This window comes from Pipistrellus hanaki (genome assembly GCF_964339955.1).
Source record: "Pipistrellus hanaki genome assembly, chromosome: 11".
Lineage (NCBI taxonomy): Eukaryota > Metazoa > Chordata > Mammalia > Chiroptera > Vespertilionidae > Pipistrellus > Pipistrellus hanaki.
The window spans coordinates 68,939,779-68,962,034 of record NC_140513.1 but is presented as its reverse complement, the minus strand read 5'-3'; the positions used below and the strand labels follow the sequence as shown (position 1 = coordinate 68,962,034).

General features: G+C 44.6%; 1 protein-coding gene across 1 annotated transcript; it reads right to left on the bottom strand.

Annotated features, from left to right (window-relative positions):
- Positions 1-594: 594 nt before the first annotated feature.
- On the bottom strand, positions 595-14,771 carry LOC311629642 (phosphofurin acidic cluster sorting protein 2-like). Its single transcript, XM_084897909.1, is given in 5 exon segments — positions 595-3,132; positions 3,369-3,776; positions 3,780-4,361; positions 12,331-12,441; positions 14,716-14,771. Coding segments are annotated over 5 exon segments (3,657 nt in total). The 5' UTR covers positions 14,770-14,771; the 3' UTR covers positions 595-630.
- Positions 14,772-22,256: the final 7,485 nt, after the last annotated feature.

Here is a 22,256-nt window from a genome sequence, read left to right as displayed (position 1 = left end):
GACGGTGGGTTCCTTGCTCAGAAATTCAACCATTTTGTCTCGCCAGTGTCCCAGGAAATGTGCAGCATACTGGTTGGTTTTTGTTTTCTTTTTCCTCCCTGTGAGGCTGAACTTCATTGGGAACCCCGAGTACGTAGTGCTGGGGCCAGTTGTCTGGTTGGCAGCTGGCTCCTAAGGTTTGGCTGACTGGCCTCCATGTTCTGCTCAGATGCCCCCAATCAGAGACCAGCCCTTGACCTCTTGCCACCCGGCTCTGAGGCTGGATACAGGCTGGAGCTGGCTGCCGGGGAAGCAGAGTCCTGGCTTCTAGGAAGGGCAGGACTTCAAGGCCAGAACCTCTCGCCGGGAATGTTGGACGTCCTGAGGCCAAAACACATCCCCCGTGATTCTCCAGATCAGCACTGCCCTCTGGATCCCACCCGCCAGAGCGTCCTGGTTACTGAACAGAGTCGTGAGGAGCTCCGAGTGAGGGGCAACCGCCTTAGGTTCCAGGCTGTGAGTGCATTCGAAACCCCAAATGGTTTCTCTTTGTGCTTCCAGGGTCTGTGTCTCTACTAAACCAAACTGTTCACAGAAAAGCAGCTTTTGGGCAAGTCCAAGGCAGGGTGAAGGGCAGGGAGAGGGGGCGGGCTAGAAGGTGGAACTGGAGTGTCCGAAGAGGCAGACGGGGAAGTGCTTGACCTGGGAGGACCACTGGGCTGCCAGCTGGAGGAATGTCACGTCGTTCCACTCCACATCATCGATGATGACCGGCAGCATGCTCCGCTGGTGCTTGGCCTTGCAAACCAGGCGATGGATGCCATGGATGCACTGGCTTGTGCACTCCACTTCCTCGTCCTTGGCTTTCTTGGGCGCCTTCTTTGTCTTCTGCTTGGTGACCACTGTCATGGACATGGTGGTTGTTGCTGTGGCCTGACCACCGCTGGGCAGCCTGCTGACCTGGACAGACTGGAAGAAGCAGTTGAGTGTGCTTTTGGCGACAAGTGCATCTTTCTTCTCCGCAACTCTCTTTGTGTCTATTGGCTGGGCTGCCGTCCAGTAATCCACCCGCAGCTCCATCATGTCTGCATGGACACTCTGGCTGGGGGAGGACAGGCCCCCGCTCATTGATGGGGGGGGAAGTGTGTTGGATGAGGCCTTGCTGGCAGAGGGGGACAGAAGCTCGCTGGAGCAGGAAGGGCCCGCATCATCTGAGTCTGCTGACATGGCTGAAGATGGGTCCGCTCTTCCAACCTTCACTGCCCCCACAAAGGGGATGAACTTCTTTGAGGACGTCTCATCGGGACGCTGCTGCTTAGACATGAGCACGGCCTCTGCGATGGGCAGCAGGTAGACCCAGTTGGCCCCAGTGACGTACTCTGTGATTCTTGACACAACGTCCTGTGTGTCCTGCAAGATGTTGAGAGACTCCAGGTTGTTGAACATGTCCCACCAGTACAGGTCCTGGAAGAAGTTGTCGTAGCGGCAATCCATGGAGCCCAGGTAGCTGGCCAAGGGGTGGGAACCCAGAGGGATGACCAGGAAGCGCAGGTAGTCCAGCCACTGGGCTGGCTGGTGGGACAGCAGCTCCACGAAGACCCGCAGCACAGCGTTGAAGTAGGGCTGTGCCCCTGCCACCACGATCTTCACAGGCGTCGGGGCCTGGGAAGTGCCGTCGCAGTACCTCTGCATCCAGGACACGATGATGCCGAAGGCCTCCTGGACGTCATCTGTGGAGCAAGTGCACACCATGGGCAGCGTGTGCCCCTGCAGGATGTCCGAAAGTAACTGGCCCTGCCAGTCTGAGGTGTTGACCAGAATGATGTTCTCAGGCAGCTTGTCTGGGCAAGTGAGGATGACATTCAGCTGGTCACGGACGGGCTTGCTGGGGATCTGCTGCTGGCTCTGTGGTTCTGGGTCCTCGTCATCCGGTCTGTTGAACCGCTCATTCCGGGATGTGTTGCAGCTCTGGTGGCCAGCCTGCTTCCTCTTGGACCTGCTGGAGGGGATGACTAGAGACTTGGTGAAGCGCACTATGGATGGCAGCTTCCTGCTGAACCAACCCCTGGCAGAGGATGCTGCCTTCCGGCTGTCCTCCAGCTGTGCCGACTGCACCCCAGGGGAGCAAATTCTGTGGGCCACTGAGTCAGAGTCACTATCACTTGACATGCTGTCAAAGTATCGTCTGAGCTGGGGCTTTGGGGTGCTGGGGACGCTGATATAGTCCTCCGTGTCTAGGCTACTCTCGCTTGAGCTCTCCACGATGTCATGGCGACAGACCAGGGCCTTCTCCACTTTGGGGACGTACCTCACAAGGGTCTGTTCTGAGCACACGACCTTCTCCGACACTTGGGCCATGCGCACAGATGCCACGGCTTCCTGGTGGTAATTCTGTTGCAAGGTGGTGCACCTCCTTCTTACTATCAGGTTCCCTTCCTCAAAGTTGTCCTCCTGGGACTGCCTGTTGGCCGCACTGTAGCTGGCCGCCTGCTGAAAGAAGCTGCCGGACGGGCCTGCAGAGTCGTTAGGCGAGGTCTGGGCCGAGGTGGTGGCCTGCCTGGCCCTGGCCTCACGATCGATGGGCTGGCTGGACAGGGAGGCCATCTGCATCTTGTCCACCTTAGTAGTGCATGTACTGTAGGCCACCAATTTTGAGTCGCTCTGGCTTGGCTGCTTGCCTCCCGGGGTGCACGTGTTCTCAGGCTCCCGGGACAAACTCGGAGACTCCTTTCGGATCCTGGCGCTGTGGGGGCCCCACATCTCCATCTCCAAGCTGGAGTCTGGCATACCCTCGATGCATGGCCTGAGCTTGGGATTGGGGCTGCTGAGGATACTGTGATTGTCCTTCATGTCCGAGCCACTAGACAGGCCTTGGAAGTATGGCCTGAGCTGAGGTGTGGGTGTGCTGAGGATGCTGTCATCGTCCTCAGTGTCTGGGCCACTGTCACTGGGGTTCTCCAGCATGTCATACAGGAGGTCCAGGTCCTCTTCCACTTCCAGGACATGCTCCCCATGATCCTGCTCAGGGTCCGGGGCCTCCTCCCACACTTGGACTGTGTGCAGCCATAACAGGACTTTCTCGCGGTAGTCCTGTTGCATGGTCATCGTCCCCCCTGTGACCTCCAGATTCTCTTCCTTGAAGTCATCCTCCTCCTGTGGGAATCATTGGAGCTGCCCTCCAGCTTTGAGAAGCAGGTCTCACACTTGCATTCAGAGGAGCTGTCTGAGGACTCAGCCTTGGCACTGGTTTGCCTGGTGCTGTCCTCGTGGTCGATGGGTGGCCTGGACAGGGAGGTCATCCGGATCTTCTCCGCCTGGCCGGTGGGTGTGCTGTAGGCCTCAAATTCATCGTCACTCTCACTTGGCTGCTTGCCTCCCATGGCTCATGCATCCTCTGATATGTGGGCCAGACTCAGAGGCTCCGTTTGGCTTCTGTCATTATGGCTGCCCCACATCTCCGACTGCGAGCTGGAGTCTGACATGTCTTCAAAGTATGGCCTGAGCTTGGGCCTAGGGACGCTGAGGACGCTCTCATCATCCTCCATGTCAGACTGACGGTCCCTCTCTGACACTTTGGACCTGTGACACAGCGCCAGGACTTTTCGCTTCAAGTCCATTCCTCCTATGGACCGCCGCTGCTTCTTTGGCTTCCCCTTCCCAACGTCATCCTTGTGCAGGTCCTGTCTGTGCTTTCTACTGCAGCTGGCCTCCAGCTCAGACAAGGGGCTCTGAGTGTAGTTACCTGCGGACTTGGCCTTCGGCCTGGCCCGCATGGCACTTTCCTCATGTTTGATGGGCTAACTGGACAGGGAGGAGATCCAGACTTCAGCCACCTTGGTGGAGGGCTCCTGGGCGGTGCTGTAGAGGCTCAGCATCTGGCCGCACTTGGAGTTTCTCTTCATGACGTCAGCCATGTGGATGGCGCCCGTGGCCAGTGTCTTGTAGCCCAGGACGATCCTGTTCTTATAGCGCTTCCTCTGCTCCAGCATGATGTGGAGCTTGTTGCCTTCTCCCTTGAGGAAGTGGGAGTACTGCAGGGAGAAGGTCAGCGCCAGGTCAGTCTCCACTGGCTCACTGGGAGGCAGCATAATCTCTTTGGACCTCAGGATGCCCTTGGAGTCCTGCATCTTCACGGAAATCATCACGGAGACTAGGTCCTTCGCCAGCTCCTTGAAGACCACTAGCTTCTTTAAAGTGACACTGCACCACCTGGGCACACAGCTGGGGCTGGAGCAGTCCACCGCCCAGGTGGCTAACAGGTTCTGGGCTACCCGTGTTTTGAGCACAGTGGATGTGCTGGCCAGCCCCACAGTTCGTGAGGAATCTACAGCTGGTGGCACCCTACGGGTCCTTTTCCTACTCAGGGTTGATGCTTTGTCCTCCTGTGGTGGGACAGAGGAGAGACATGATTGGTGACAAGAGGTAGGGCACAGGTGATCGAGTGTGCAGACACAAAAAGTGGCCACTCGCTGAACTGTGATTAGGTCAGGGAAGGCCTGGGTGGTGGTCTTTTAAACTCAGAGACCTAAAGTTATTCCACAGGATGTCCCAAAATTAAAACTTTTAAACTAAAAACAGTTTATGGCGGGTCACCCTGTGCTAGGCTGGAATCTTCTCTAAAAAAAAAAAAAAAAAAAAAAAAAAAAAAGATGATTCTTTACCTTCACTGAGCCTGCCTATTGTCTTTTGCAATGTACAAGAACATAGCTTTGGAATATCAATGGAATTTTCCTTGTTCTGGACTCTCTGTGCTCTGTGGAGACCACAAATCCCCTCATTGTTGTTGAGTTCATTGGTGGCTATTATATCTTTTATCCACATATGGAAAAGAATTATGTGTCCATCATTTTACTTTTTATACAATCTATCACCAATGGATTCCATGCAACCCACATACATCTCCACTTTTGATTGTAATGTCTGAAATAAGGTGAAAGCTGCCATTCTCAAGAGTATTGTTTCAATCTATTGAGATTTTGCTTTAAGACAATTGATGGTTTGGCTCAGATAAAATCCCAACAATTCTTCACAGTTTTGACTGTTTCTTATATTGACATTTACTTGGCACAATACAGCAGGATCCCAGAAAAGCTCAGCCAGCACCACCCTGCACACCTACACCTGGTGCTGGGATGCAGCAGACGGCCCATTGACCCACCAGTTCCCTGTCCATCAGGTGAACTTGTGTGACTTGTCTCTTGGATCCAGGACCTGCTCTTGCTTGTGCTGCTGACTTTATTTAAGCCATATTTTTGAATACTCTTAGTGGAACTAAGGTTAACGCTTGACAGATCTCAGGCTAAGGGGAGACAGGAGGAAAAATGAGCGTGCTTCTTGCTTTTCTTTTGGAATTGCCTTTTGAGAGACTGGGGAATACACCTTGGATGTACAAATGAGAGCTGCCCTGGTTCACCTAGGAAGATAAAGGGGCCCATCATCCTTCCTGCAGGAATCTCAGGTGTTCTTGGAGGACTGAGGATCTTTGCAGATATGTCGGAGGTCCTTCCTCATGACACGCCCAAGCCCCATAGGGAAATTCCCAAACAAGTGTGACTAAACTAATTGGCTCTTCCTGGGGAGAACTAATCAGGTTTGGTCCACCTGCACCGGAAGCCCTTCTGGTGGTTTTACACAGCCGGGAGAGAAACCGAGGCACATAAGAGGGTTGCATGAGACTCTAGGGGAGTGACCATCGTGCAGCTCAATCTACAAAGCAACACACTTCAACCCACTACATCACATCCTCGAAGATGTGCTGAGTCTCTGCAGACACCAAACAACAATAAAAACAGCAGCAGCAAACACACCTCTAGTTAACATGGGAAGTTGTGCCTCCATGGAACTCCCAGGCTCCATCAAGCCCTCATTAATATCCCTGATAGAAAGCCTTGCCTTGCAAGTGCTTTATACAAATAGGAAGATTTATCTAGAAAATATCAACTGAAAAATGGTCAGCATACAATTGTCTTTGGTGCCTACATTAATTTTTCCCAGGGGGGGGAATAAAACTAGAAAAATGCTGGCCTGAGAATTAAACTGATTGAATGAATTGGACGTATATCTTGATTTGGAAATTAGAAAATTCTAAGGAGAACCCCAGATAAATGCTCTTTAAAAAGAGAACTTTCGGTGATTGTCTCCTGAAGTTAATAAATGCTAACACGCCATCTCCCACTTCTATAGCATGCCCACTACATCTTTTGTCCCCTGAGCTTCCTTGTCCAGAAGTGTTCTTTCCCTTTCCTTCTTCCTTCCCCTTCTGACTCCTCCACTACCACTCCCCCCTGACTTAAGGGGAAATGAGAATAGGAATTCTACCAACTCCCTTTGGAGGAAAGCTGTTCCCAGCCACCGAGGAACCAGCAATCCGTCTCCATTCTCTCTGTGGCCTTTTCACTGTTGCAACATGTAATCCTGGCTATTCTAACCTATGCCAATTAATATACTCCAGGTTTCTGGGAGCACAGCAACAGAATTAGCGAATAAGGTTGTCAAAAAATTGCTGTGGAGAAGTCTGCCCACTTTAAGGATTATAGGAAATGAAATAGCGTTTAGAAAAAGTAAACAAACAAAAAAAAAGTATAGGGTGGCTCCAATGTGTTTCCTCTTCTCACTGACAGTTTGGGAGAATTTCAAATTATCATTAAAAGGGAAGCCACTGACTGACCTAGCCATTTAGTCTCATGGGATAGAGCATCAGCCTGAGGATTGAAGGGTTCCAGGTTTGATTTTGGTCGAGGGCACATGCCCAGGTTGCAGGCTGTATCCCCAGCCAGAAACGTGGGCATGTGATGATTGTCTCTCATCATTGATGTTTCTATCTCTCTCTCCCTCCCTCTCCCTTTCTTGCTGAAATCGATAAAAATCTATTATTTTTTTTTAAAGGGGGGGGGGTGAAGGTGGGGAGAAGCCACTAAGTCTCCTGTATATACTGAGGCTACTTTATTTGTTCTTAACCTCACCCAAATAACTGCTTCCCTACAATTGTCTGCTTTTTAATCAAAACCTGTTTCCTTGCAACAAGGGAATGTTATGGGACTATATATCAATGGAATGCTTATCAAATCTTTCCCAATACACCTGGTAAAGAGTGGGTTTTTGTCTTTTTAATGAATCAGTGATGCTGACATATGCCTTTTCCAGAATAGTTACATATACACTTAGACTAAATGAACCAGATACTAAACCAAAAGGGAAATTAATGATTTTAGAAGAGCCTTACAGGTGGAAACTAACCTTGAGACTGACCGATCGTTTGCTAGTCATCTTTTCTTCATTATTATCTTCCACCAGAGCCTGAGAGTTGGTTTCACAGGATACCCACCCTACCCAGAATGGCCCCAAGCAACCCAAACATGTGCAGAGATGCCTCTAATACTGGGCTTGCTCTTATGTCTCTCTGTAGATGGGGAAACAGCCCATAGTGATGTGAGAGTTCTCTTATGGGCTACATATCCTTCAAATGGCAAAACTTGACCCTGAGCCCCTCAAGGAAGAGTCCAATCTTCTTTTGTTGCACCACCTACATGTTCCCAATATGAAGTGGGTAATAGAGAGGTTTTGCATCATCAATTTTAAGACTATCATACAGCTAGGACCTGTCTTGCCATTCCCAAGGGAGATGGACAGCGGTTTCATATACCTGAAGGCCTTTATACCTCTCAGAGGTGTGTGCTTTCTGGAAACTAGAAAAAGTGTACCCAAATAGAAACATTCCAAAAGTGGTGAATGATTTTCTCAGTCCCTTGCCAACAGATGGATGGCAACCCAGTCCCTGAGGTATTGAGGATGACTATCCTTGTTTTACAAATGAAGTTTTCAAGAGGCCAGAGTTTTGGCTCCAGAAACATGTCAGAGCAATCCCACCAAATCCTTTTACCTTCCCCAAACCTCCCCTAGACATTTCAGAGTGTAGTAGATAATTGGCTTTATGCAACCAAAGTCCCAGAACCTTTGGAGTGGAAATACCTGAGATCACCAAGACCTCTTGTCTAAGCCATTTGTCTTTGGAAGATATGTCTTATCCCAATAGAAAAAAAAATACCTTACACACCTGCACAAATCATTTTAGCTTATTTCAACTATTTCTTTCTAACTTAGATTTAATGAGAGTTATTGAATATCTAGATATTTTGAAATAACATGAAATACTGAAACATTGCTTGCTAGACAAGAATTATGTTCACCTGCTTTTGGGTTTTCTATTACAGAAGGTCTGTAAAATGGATCTGGAGCTGTTGATGTAATGTTGTGTGCTTTGTGAAAGGTGTGTTTCTTGAATGTGAGAGTGTGATTACAATATGTTCATCACGGTGAATTTAAGGAATGCCGGTTATTCACTTTGTGGTTATCATTGTAAATTAAGGCTCCTAAGATTAAAAGTTCCAGCTAAGAAGGAAGAAATTGCATAGTGGTGATAACAGAAGGCTTGAGGTATGGGAGTCATATTTGAAGAAAAAAGTCAAATGCAAATTTCTCTAAGGATAGTTATTTCTGAATGGGTAAGAAGGTTTGTGAAAGTTAAGAAAAGGATTGTAAAAGGCGATATAGACTATGAACTTTTGTGAAAGTTTTACATAAAATATTCCGGTATTTCTCTGCAAAAATTAGTAAATTAAAATTGTGTGTATAATCTTTATGTGATATGTGTTCATCTATGTGTTATGTGTGGTGAATTTTCAACCTCCAGATGGCATTACTAGGATATAATCTTTTATTGATCTAAAAGGTTAAATATTTATGTAAATTAAGGTGAATTCTGTAGTTTGGACAAAATATTTAATATTAAAACTGTTTATAAGTATTATTAATATCTCTTAGAGTTACTACCATAGGTCTGTGTTTGCTTTATTTAGATTTACAAAAAGTCCATGGTATAATCTTTTGCATAAGTATATTTGACAACCTTCCTAAAATTTCTATTTTAAGAGACTTTTTAAACAAAAGATGAGTTTGAGTTAATTCCAATGGGCCCTGAAATACCTAAAGGATTTATTCCCTCGCCTTATTAAAGGACCATAGTGGACCTGAATTAGTCCTGCTTCATATGCTCGAAATTACCTGAGAAGCTTAACCAACTTAAAAAATGAAAACAACTGTGCTATTTGTGTACATATATTTTTATTAAAATGGAAGTTCTAAAGATTTCAACCTGTCCTAGGAAGGAAGGTAGAAAGATTCAAAGAAAAGTTCAAATAGGAAACTCTCGAGTGGAACAGGGGTCTTTGTGTCAGTCACACCATGCCAGCCGAGAGGGATGGTTCCCTGTGAGAGCATCTAGCTGTGGGACTCCAGGTATTTGTGGTGCAAACATTGCAAGTTTATGAATTATCCCCAGTGCTCAATACAAGAAGCCATGGACAATGTTTCAAAATCTTACATGTTATTTGATCTTTTTATATAGAAATTTTGTATTGAATCCAAATATATACACATACGTATATTTTTTCATATTATTCTCTGTCTTTTATAGTAATTACTAGAAGCCTGATGCACAAAGATTCGTGCCAGAATGGGCCTTCTTTTCTCTGGCTGCTGGCACCATTTTTGCTCTGCTCAGAGGCCCAGAGTGGCTGTGTTTGCAAATTAACCCCCATTTTGTTGGGTTAATTTGCAGACACACTCCTGATTGGCTGCTGGGTGTTGCAAAAGTACAGACAATTAGCATGTTTGTCTGTTATTAGATAATATTATTTTCCGAAAATTATTGCCTTGGTATAGTTTACCAAAAAAGCAAAGTTTTTTTGTTGTTGTTGTTGTTTTTTTTTAAAATCTACTGGATTACAAACAAAATTATAACCACTTTGTTTTGTCATTCATACATAGTTATTGTTTTACTCTGATGAATTTTCAAATATGTTACATCTTTAGAAAAATCCATGAGAAAGACTCTAACTTACGCTAAATAACAGGTTTCTAAGCAGGTCACATCTTTGAACTGAATGAAGAAGTATAGAATTCTAAGGAATAACTGAATTCATGAAAATACTGGCAAATAACCAGGATAAACAAAAAATGGGTACAGAAGTAAATGAAGTGAAGATGATTATTGTTGTTATGACTCTGTTTAAAATACTGCTGATTTTTAAAAACTATTTTTTTGTTTTCCAAACATAAGGAAAACTAAAAGCATGCATTCCACATTACTATCAATGACTCACTAATAAGGTTGGTTATAGTGACTGATACATTTGGAACATTCATTTCACAGTACTCCCAAGAGGCAAAAACTTTATAGACCAAAACTTACAATCAGGAGAGTTTTGTTTATTGAAACACATTAATTATAGACTCTTCCCAACATGTTTAAAAGGACTTTACTTCATCAGAGGCCTAACCACAATGAACATCTGTCTCTGACACTGGTTTCCATCTACCACGGAGATTGAAGACATTTCAAGGATGAGAATAAACTGGCCATGGGAACTGACCGCTATCCCAAGAAGTCAACAAGGCCTAGATGCTCACAAATTACTGCTGCTCAAACCCTGTTCTTGTAGCTCCTAATTGTTATTGACTAAATGTACATCAAATGATTTTATATTGTTATTTTCCTCTTTCTGATTTGCTAATGGAAACAATATCTGTGTCCCCAGGCCCCTTCCTTACTACAAATGAAAACTTCACTTTGGACACCTCCTAATTTTTCCGACCTACTAGACAATGACATTCTGATGATCAGTTATCATAACAAAAGTGTAGAGTCTTAACTCATCTGGCCAAACATGGCAAAGCACAAGTGACAGTGGATGAAGCATAAGTACAAGTGACCTGCTGGCAGAGGTATGGGGCACCTGTGCCTCCTGCAGGAAAACATATAATTAGCTTAATAAACAATTATGATAATGCATGCAAAGTGTGTTTTGCTTGGCTGGGTTGCTTATTCCCCTCAGTCTAGCACTAGACACTTTCTATTCCTAAACGGTGTGACTGCTTTCATACCATTGCTTTTGTCCTGGTTGTAAATGTTATACTAGACGCATAATTCCAAAACTTAAGGCAAGAAGCAAAAGGACCCTGCTCATGATAGCTCAAAATTTAAAATTGATACAGAATATTTTGTAACAAGGACATATAAGATCTCATGGTCTCCCATACACCTGCATTTTTTATTTTGAATAATCATAAAATCCCACCTTGAATGCCATTTAAGGTTATGGTCTTGCCTCATCCCCAATGGTCAGCAAGAGAAAACACAAACACTGATCATCGATGCATAACTTGTATTGATTTATGAACAAAAGGAGGATGCATGAACGATAAAAGGGGCTACATGCTAACCTGACTAGCTCAGGGAACTCTGGTGTGGTGGCCTTGCAAACTCAGAGACCTTAAGTAACCATATGGGATGGTCTGAAATCAAAACACTAACTAAAAGGAGCTCATGGTGGGTAGTCATGTCCTAGTCTGGCATTTTCCTTGACAAACGTCAATCTTAATAGAATCTTAACAGAGTCTATGGACTGCCTATTTGCATTTATGATAACATATATTTGGATTATCAAAGGAATGTTCCTTGTTTTGGACAACTCATGCATAGGTACCACTCTGTGCTCTGCAGAGAACAAGAAAGATCTTCGTTATTCAGTTCATTGTTGACTTGAAACTATCCTACCTATAAAGAAGAAGTATGTGCCTATCATTTTACCATTTATCCAATCACAGAAGTTCCCACACTTTGCTTTCTTCTCTCTCCCTAATCTATCACCCATGGATTTCATGTAACACACATAAGTCTGCACTTTTGCTTGTAATGTATAAAATAAGGTGCAAAATTGTCATTCTCAATAGCATTATCTCAACCCATTGAGATTTGCTCGCCCACGATTATCAACACATTAAGACAAATAAATGCACAAAACTTTTTCACAACTTTGAACACTTTTCACATTGATAAGAGAATGGGTTCTTTGCAGGAAAAAAGTAGAAGTGGAGGTGAGGCATATGAAACACGTTGGTATCTTAGGTCATTTTCTTAGCAGAGGACAGACAGCACATGCTTTATTAACAGTGTCTCCTGTGTGATTTCTGACAAAACATCCCCATGTAAGATGAGAACACAGAGGCTTTCTCAGGGATATTAGGACCTGTGTTGTATTCAGGGTGGCACCATTGTCATGGCAACAGAGGGGATAGGGTCCAGGTCCCACCGCAATGAAGACATGAGTCGCCGTGATAACAAGTCCCTACAGCTCAAGGGGGACCCCAGCTCCTGACCTGGAGGAAATGGGGACCTTTGGAAACTGGATGCTAGGAGGGCTCTCAGGGGAGAAACAGTGTGCCTTCTGGAACCCAGGTCCTGTTGAATCTCAGGGGTGCTGGAGTATGGAGCAACTGGTCACCTATACTCACCCTGCAGCCGTCCTGCATGCTGGAGGAGGTATGGGGCACCTGTGCCTCCTGCAGGGGCATCGAGTTGAGGACCCCATCTGTTAGGTCCGGTCTGTTCTCCTGTGTGGAGCTCTGTAAAGACAGTTCCCAGTCAGCAGGGGAAAGCCTCAGAGCCCCGTCTTGCTTGTTCTGTGACTCCTGTGACCCTTCAATCCAGATACACACACAGTGTGATCTACTTAGACCTCCACTGGTGAGGAAAAGGCATGACAGCCTGAGGGCCTAGGATTCCCATTGGCACACATAAAAGACCCCCTCTGGAAGCCCATCTCCAATTACCTGCCCTGCCCTTCCCTGCTCTTGGGTGTGATCACAGCAGGACCTCTAGGTTATCCACTGCCCTGAAAGCTGTTCCTGTCCTGGGATTCTCCTTTCATGTCCCTCTTCCCATCACATGAAGGGGAAGGGATGTGGGCTGCACAGGGATGGCACCCAGAGCAGGCTGGCCTGGTGTGAATGGGTCTGACCCACGCCACCTTCTCTTACCTGAGGGGATCTTCTTGAAAATGGCCAGAGATGTCGGGCACGAGTGTTGAACCGTCTACAGAGTCTGGAACACCTCTCACTGCAGGGTCTCTGGGAACCAGAGCCCTGATAACCGGGAACACAGCAAGAGAACATGATGAACTGTCAACCGTCTCTTGCCAAGTGAGTGGCAGTTGGGCAGTTGCTAAAAGTGGGTGCCTGGCTACATGGATTCCAAGTTCTATTAGGAAGTGACATCACTTCCTGGGATTGCCCCCTGCCCCGAATCCCCTCACCTAATAACAGATATAGTTAGTCCTGTGGCCTGCTGACTGCTCACCCACATTCTCCATGCAATATCTTCTCCATGGAATATCCAACAGTGTACACAGTGACCCCAACACACCCTCTCCACAGCCCCTAGAAGGTCTGGCTGCAGCCAGGGTCCCACATTTGAGGAGACAAACCTTAGCTCAGACTCAACTCCAAGTTATTACTGTACCTCCTCTTGATCCTGGATAAGTCACTGTACCTGTCAGGGCCTGCCTCTCCCCTGCCTGCACAGTGGGTTATTGCAGCATTTGCTTCTTAGCGATGTTCAGGCTCATGAGGGGGAGTAGCTAGCAAGTAGAAGGAGGACTGTCACAGGCAAAAGTGCCTTCAACCTTCTTTTAATTCCTATTATTGCCTCTTCTGTGTCTGCTTTTCTTCTACTCCCACACAAAATCACTGGATCTAGCTTGTGTGTGCATGTTTGCGTGCGTGCACACTATTGCTAGGTTGTATTGTGTTGACAGAGCCCTGAATCTCAGTGGTTTAAAGCGGCAAAGTCTAATTTCATAGCCAGGTGACTTCAGTGATCTGATGGATCTAAATAGAGTTCCTGTCCTTTGGATTGTTCATCGTTTTTTCTTATTGTAAGGGTGAGAGTAAGGACTTCCAAGCTCTTATATGTCTGAGTGGAAATCAGAAGTTGCCGTTTTATTTGACAATGGACTGTGGTGGACATGCCTTCTATTTCCCCCTTTCTAACAGCTGCCAATTTCCACATCCAGGTGGTTCTGGAAAGTGTGGTTCAGGGCCCCAGAGTGGAGGTATGAGCACATCTAACTGGCTTAGCCACAATGATGATGGTTGTATGTGGACATGTGACTTCAGTGAGTTTAATAAAATTATTTCTATTAGTCACAAGAATAAGAATTTTGTTTGCATACGTCTCTTGTCCTATTGAAAACATGCTTAAAGTCACTAATCATCCCAGAGATAAAAATCAAAACCACAATGAGGGCACTAGCCAGTTTGCCTCCGTTGATAGAGTAGAGTGTTGGCCTGAGGACTACAGTAAGGTCGTGGGTTCTATTCCAGTCAAAGGCACATGCCCAGGTTGACGGATTGATGTCCAATAGGAGGCAGCCAATCGATGATTCTCTCATCATTGATGCTTCTATCTCTCTCTCTGAAATCAATAAAAAATATATTTTTTAAAAACACAATGAGATACTATCTCTCACATCTGTCTGAAAGGCTGTCATCAACAAGTCAACAAAGGACAAATGATGGGGGGACCTGGAAGAAAGGAACACTTGTGCACTGCTGGTGGGAACACAGACTGGTGCAGCCAATGTGGAAAACAGTATGGAGTTTGTTTAAAAAATTAAAAATGAAACTCCCAGTTGACCCAGGAAGTCCACTTCCAGGAATATATCCCAAGAAATCAGAAACACCCACCAGAAAGGACATATGCACCCCTATATTCATAGCAGCACAAAAGCTAAGAGTTGGAAACAGCCTAAGTGCCCATCAGCAGATGAGTGGATTAAAAACTGCAGTACCTATGCACGATGGCATACTACGCTGCTGTAAAAAGGAAAGAACTCTTACCATTCTCAACAGCCAGGTTTTATCTCTGGGATCAGAGATAATCCATGTTAACATGTCTTGCTATTTCTCCTTTGCACAAGTTTATGACCTCGTCCCAGGAGATCTAGGGACCAAACCTCTACCATGCCTGCTAGCTCTGTGCCTAAGTGCCCAGGGCAGGAGTAGACACCCATTAGGTATCAATAAATGCCTGTGGGTCAAAAGTGATCGCTTAAATCCTTGATTGAGGGCAAGGACCTTGGGATTTCCCTCCACATTTTTCTTCAAGTGCCCAGAGAAGCACATGGCATGCTCTGCCAAAGCATCTGTCAGTTGGTATTCACAGAGTTTGCTGTGTTGGTGCCTTTCTTCCCCTGTCTGGCCCTGAGAGACAAAATCCCTGTGGATAGAATAGAGTGGATGCTGGCTTTACCCAATTGCATGCTGCTCTGAGGTGCTCCAGAACCACCTTCTGAGACACTGTTCAAGTAATTGGGATACCCAATCGTATTTACTGAGCAAGCTCGTTGCAGGGGTTGTATCAATAGTTTCTTAGTGATTCGTATCTGAGCGAGGAGCTTAGGGGGGACCCAAACCTTGCTGGAGGCTTAGCCACATGATTTCCCTTTAGGCCGACAGTACTTATGTCTTCTGTGCCCCAAGACCTTGACTCTGCCCTTGGAACATTGAGGGGAAAGAGTGATTCTTACCCAGAAGTCCTGGGTCTCAATCCACTGAGAAACAAAAGTAAAATCACCCGGAATCCCATCACCCGGGGATAATCACATGCAAGGTACAGTATCAGTGTATTTGCCTGTAGTATTTTCCTGTGCATGTTGAAATAGTTTCTGTCTTGTTTTCATTATCTCACAAGAAATGTCTGTTGCCCATAAACGGCTGCATAATATTTTACCTGTTTAGGTTCCATCATGTGCTTACGCATTGCCTATTTCATGGGTATTTAGGCTGTTTTATTTTTTAAAAGCATACATAATGCTGTGATGGATATCTATCTTTATAAAATGTATCCATTTGAATGATTTATTTGGATCATTGTCCATAGAAATACAATTATGGAACCAAATTATATAAATAATAGATATTTTAATATCTTGTTGTTTAAAAATGAAATTCCCAATCTTAATGATTTGGTAATGCACTTGCAGGTTTTTTTGGTGACATACAAACACACATATGTAATAAAAAATAGGATCACACAAACTTGTGCTTTTAATTTAAACTTCATCATGGAAAATTGTTTTCATATCTGTCTTAAGATAACACGACTAATTTCCACAACTGCATAAGTATTCATTAGGTATGCACACTAATGTATTTTACTCAGATGTGTACTCATAGATGGTGCAGTAATTCCAAATGTTTATGTTGACAATGTTGTGATAAATTTACTAGTAGTCATACATTTTCAATTTCTATCTTGAATTCCTATAAAATAAGTTCAAAGAGGAGAATTGTGTCAAAAGATTGAACATTTTATTTCTTTCTTTATTTTTTAATATATTTTATTGATTTTTTTACAGAGAGGAAGGGAGAGAGATAGAGAGCTAGAAACATCGATGAGAGAGAAACATTGACCCGCTGCCTCTTGCACAACCCCTACCGGGGATGTGCCCGCAAGTAATGTATATGCCCTTGACCAGAATCAAACCTGGAGCCTTTCAGTCCTTAGACCGACGCTCCACCATTGAGTCAAACCAGTTTCAGCAAAAGATTGAACATTTTAATTTGTGTGGATGCCCTAAATTACTCTCTAATAAGCTTTTCCCAATAAAATATTTCCCTAAAATATATGAGTGGCTATTTTTTACACTCTTTCCTATTGCTCATCTGCAAGTGGAAATAATTTCCCTGAACTTTTCAAAGGAAAGTATGGTTAAAATTGTTTCCTTGGCTTCATAACAAAAGAGCTCCCTACTTAGCTGATTTGATGTAGGATTCAAAGTGCGGTAATGTTTTCTGAACTTCTGTCTCAGTTTTCCTTCCTCAATTTTTCCTGAACTGTGACTTTCCTTTGCCCTGTTTCCCTGTCCTACTCAATTTGGATTCTATTACCAGTAACTTCCCCTCTTCCAAATTACACCACCATCCAAGACTTCCCATGCATCTACAATAAATACCCTCTTGCCATCTCCCCTGCTCACCACTCAGGAGTTCAAACTCTTCCCCACATTAACCCTTTATGGACCTTCTGGAGGGCCCCTGGTCTGAAATGAAGGGCCATCATTGCTTTGACCGTGCACTGAGCCTCTAGTACACGAAATAAACTAGATGATTTTAATCTCCCGGGCCCAGTCCACCATTGCCATTTCATGATTTCAACTAAAGTGGAGTTAGTTCTTTTCCTACCTTTCCTGTTCTTGTCCTAGGTCAGGCCACCCTCCCCACCTGTTGTGCCACTGCTCTCTCTGCTTCTGATCTTGTAATGTCTTCAAAATGTTCTCCTCCCTGCAACCAGGGTGATCCATTCAACTTAAACCCCCCCCCCCACCTGCTTAAGACACTTTAGTGACCTCTCATTGTCTTTAACACATAAAGCAGAATGACTCACTGGCTTGTTGTGCCCGGTAGACCACCCAACCTCAACTGTTGCCTCCCACAACTTCACTCACAAACACCTCTTTTCAGTCCTTGACGCACTCTTCTGTGCCTTTGCAGATGTTCTTCCTTCTCTTTGCAAATCTCTTTTCCAACTCCCTTAGTGTCAGGTGCTCTCAGCTGACTGACTCAGCTTAAATATCTCTCTGAGCAAACCGCCCTGACCATCGAGTCTAAGGCGTTGCCCTTTCATCTCCACCCCCATGACTTTCTATTTCAGATTACCGATTCCTTGCAGCATTTATCAGTTTGTGGTTCTTTTGCCTGTCTGCTTGCTTTGAGGAGCTCTCTCCGGTCCTGGTCTACAAACTCCATGAGGAGAAGGGAAGGAATCGTGTCCATCCTGTCCATAGTGGGATCCCCAGCACCTCGCCCCATGCCTGCCAACTAGATAATTATATTCTTTTTTTATTTATTTATAAAATTTATTGTTCATATTATTACAAATGTTCCTTCCCCCCCCCCTTCTCACTCCACCCTCTGCCCTTTCCCCACCCCCCATTGTCCTCATCCATAGGTGCACAGTTTATGTTCAGTCTCTTCCCACATCCCCCTCTCCCCTTTTCCCCAAGAATCCTCAGTTCACTCCCCTTCCATACCTCTGATTCTATTATATTCAACAGTTAATATTGTTCATCAGATTTTTTTTTTTTTAGTTTCCTTGGTTTTTAGATTCACTTGTTGATAGTTACGTATTTGTTGTTCATAATTTTTATCTTTATTTACTTTCTCTTCTGAAAGAACCCCCTTCAGCAATTCATATAATTCTGGTTTGGTGGTGATGAACTCCCTTAGCTTTTTTTTATTAGTGAAGCTCTTTATCTGACCTTCGAATCTGAGTAATAGCTTTGCTGGATAGATTATCTTTGGCTGTAGGTTCTTACTATTCATCACCTTGAATATTTCTTGCCATTCCCGTCTGGCCTGCATGGTTTCTGTTGAGAAATCAGCTGACAATCGTAGAGGTGCTCCTTTATAGGTAACTACCTGCTTAGCTCTTGCTGCTTTTAATATTCTCTCTTTGTCTTTTGCTCTTGGAATCTTAATTATGATTTGTCTTGGTGTGGTCCTCTTTGGATTCCTTTTATTTGGAGTTCTGTGTGCTTCTTGGACTTGTAAGTCCAATTCTTTCACCAGGTGGGGGAAGTTTTCTGTCACTATTTCTTTCAGTATGTTTTCGATATCTTGCTCTCTCTCATATTCTGGGACCCCCATAATTCTGATGTTGGATCGTTTGAAGTTGTCCCAGAGGTTTCTTACATCATCTTCAATTTTCTGGATTCTCTTGCCTTCTAGCTTCTGCAGAGGAGTGTCTTCTGGCTCTTTATGTTCCAAATCTTTGACTTGATTCTTGCGATCTTCTATTCTGTTTTTAGGACTCTGTATAATATTTTTTATTTCAGACAATGTATTCTTTATTTCTAGTTGATCCCTTTTCATATCCTCATAGGTCTCATTTATTTTATCGGCCTTTTCTAGGAAACTCTTGAAAAACCTTATAAGTGTAGTTTTGAACTCTATATCCAGTCGCTTTTTGTCCTCCATTTCTTTCGTTTGTGATCTATTTGGTTTAGGCATTTTCGCAGGCAGCTTTCCTGATGGGGCGGGGTTTCAGGGTGGAGCCTACAGCCTTGGCTTCTCTCAGCCCCACCCTATGCGACTCCTTAGACTCAGGGTCCTTCAGTACTTGTTGCAAGGGCCTCTGAGAGAAAGGTGCCCTTGATTTTCGCCTGCTGCCAATCTGTCTATGCTCTCCCCCAATGAGTCCGGTATTGGGGTTCAGTTCAGTTGGTAGTGGGATTGGAGGTGGTATTCAGAGCAGTCTGGAGCCCCTGTCTCCTTCCCACCGGGGCAATCCTGCGGCACAGCTGGCCAGCCCTTCTCTGCGCGCAATGTGCGCACCTCGGGGACCTCCTTTCGCTGCTTCCCCGGGGTTCCGCCTTACAGCCCAGCTCCCTATGGATGAGCCTGGGTCCCCAGTGTCTGGCCTAGAATTGGGGTTCAGAGCAGTTGGAGCTGGGCCCAGCACAGTCGGAGCTTTTCTCTCCTTCCTGCTTGGGAACGCCAGCCAGGCACTCAGCCTCCCTCCTCTCCGGCTCCGTCCTCTCCGCGTGTGCCGCGTGTCTCCGTACCTTGGGCTTTTACAGCTCCTCCACACTTCCTTCTGGCTTTCTCCTTGCTTCTTGTTGTAGAACTTCCAGTCAGTCGACTTTCCTATAGTTCTGGGTAATGTCCATTTTATATTTTAGTTTATTTTATTGAAATTGTTGTGTGCGGCTGCGGCTAGTTGCCTACCAGAGCAGCCATCTTGGATTCTCTCTCGATAATTATATTCTTAAGATAAATTTCTAGAACCAGAATTTGTCTAATCAAAAACATGTCCATTTGTTTGTGTGTTTATTAAAGTCACAAAATGACAATGTTGACTGTACACTTTTCTCCTTTTTGGTGTGTGTGGAAAAATAGTAATAGGGAGACAGTATTTTTCAAGAATAACAGAGAGAGAACTTGAGGATCAACGAAACCAAGATGGCGGCATAGGTAAAAGCCTAATTGCAGCCTGGCACAACAATTTCAAAAAATACAACTAAAATACAAAAGGGACATTATCCAGAACTACGGGAAAGTTGACTGACTGGATATTCTACAACTAGAAGGAAGGAGAAAACCAGAAGGAAAATAAGAGGAGCTGTAAAAGCCTAACATCCAGAGACACAGTGGGTATGTGGAAAGAGGATGGAGCTGGAGAGGAAGGGGTGGCTGAGTGCCTGGCTGGCATTCCCTAGAGGGAAAGAAATAAAAGCTCTGGACTGTGCTGAACCCCAGTTCCGACTGCACTGAACCCCAGTTCTGGGGGAGACCCTGGGGACCCAGGCTCATACAGAGGGAATCTGGGCTGTAAGGCAGAAACTCAGGGAGTGGCGAAAGCCAGAGTCCCGGAGGCGCCCACGTTGTGTGCAGAAGACAGACTTTTGACTGTGCTGCTGGATTGCTCTAGAAGGAAGGAGACAAAACCTCCATACTGCACTGGACCCCACTTCGAACCCCACTTCCAACTGCACAGAACCCCAGTTCTGGGCTCATTGGCAGAGAGAGTAGACTGTCTGGTAGCGGGCAAAACTTGAGGGCACCTTTCTCTCAGAGGTGCTTGCAGCGAGTACCAAAGGACACTGAGGAACACTGAGACTCAGGAACCTCATAGGGCGGGGCTGTAGGCTCCACTCTGAAACTCCACCCCATGCAACCTGAGCACAAAGAATTTTGCAATTTCCCAAGTCTAGTCAAATAAGGCAGTCTCCTGGCATAGACACAGCTGATTCTCACAGTGAATTGACCTGGAGGTCATTTCCTCACAGTGATACCAACAACAATCAAGACTTACCTACAATAAGGCTGTACACACAGTCCAAAAAGGGGTGCACCAAGGGTGTACACCTCAGGTAATTGGGAGGGTGACCCACTGAATCATATAGGACAACTTAGCACACAAAGCTACTGTACCAATGCAGAGAATTTGCGAAAATGCCAACACAAGGAATCAGATCACAAACAAAAAAAAAAATGGAGAACAGCAAGCGACTGGATATAGGGTTGAAAATCACAGTTATAAGGTTTTTCAAGAATTTCCTAGAAAAGGCTGATAAAATAAACTAGACCTATGAAGATATGAAAAGGGATCAACTAGAAATAAAGAATACATTGTCTGAAATAAAAAATATTATACAGAGTCCTAAAAACAGAATAGAAGATCGCAAGAATCAAGTCAAAGATTTGGAACATAAAAGCCAGAAGACACTCCTCTGCAGAGGCAAGAAGACAAAAGAATCCAGACAGTTGAAGATAATGTAAGAAACCTCTGGGACAACCTTCAAGTGAACCAACATCAGAATTACAGGGGTCCCAGAAGAAGAGAGAGAGCAAGATACTGAAAACATATTGGAAGAAATAGTGACAGAAAACTTCCCCCACATGGGGAAAGAAATAGACTTACAAGTCCAGGAAGTGCACAGAACCCCAAACAAAAGGAATACAAAGAGGACCACACTAATACACATCATAATTAAAATTCCAAGAGCAAAAGACAAAATATTAAAAGCAGCAAGAGAAAAGCAGGGAGTTACCTAAAAAGGAGCACCCATGCTATTGTCTGCTGATTTCTCAACATAAACCATGCAGGCCAGAAGGAAATGGCAAGAAATATTCAAGGTAATGAATAGCAAGAACCTACAGCCAAAAATACTCTACCCAGCAAAGCTATCACTCAGAATCAAAGGTCAGATAAAGAGCTTCACAAATTAAAAAAAAAAAGCTAAAGGAGTTCATCACTGCCAAACCATAATTATATGCATTGCTGAAGGGGGTTCTTTCAGAAGAGGAAGAAAATAAAGATAAAAATTATGATCAACAAATACGTAACTATCAACAAGTGAATAAAAAAAACCAAGGGAATTAAAAAATCTGATGAACAATATTAACTGGTGAATATAATAGAATCAGAGTTATGGAAGGGGAGTGAACTGACAATTCTTGGGGAAAATGGGAGTGAGGGGTGCAGGAAGAGACTGAACATAAACTATGCACCAATGGATGAGGACAATGGGGGGTGGGTAAAGGGCAGAGGGTGGGGTGGGAATCTGGTGGAGCGGAGCAATGGAGGGGAAAAAATGAGGAACATTTGTAATAATATGAACAATAAAGATTTATTTAAAAATAAAAATAAATAAAATTTTAAAAAAAAAGAATAACAGAGAGAGATAGACAAAAAGATAGAGAGAGAGAGAAAAAGAGAGAGAGAAGAGAATTAACTGTGAAGCATAATTCCAAGACTTTCAAGAAACATGAAAATAAATTTACAAAAAACTGGAAGAATAATTATAAGCAGTTTGGTATTTGCTTCAGTATCTAATTCTATCCCAATGATTTCTATCATAAAAACAAATAGTTTC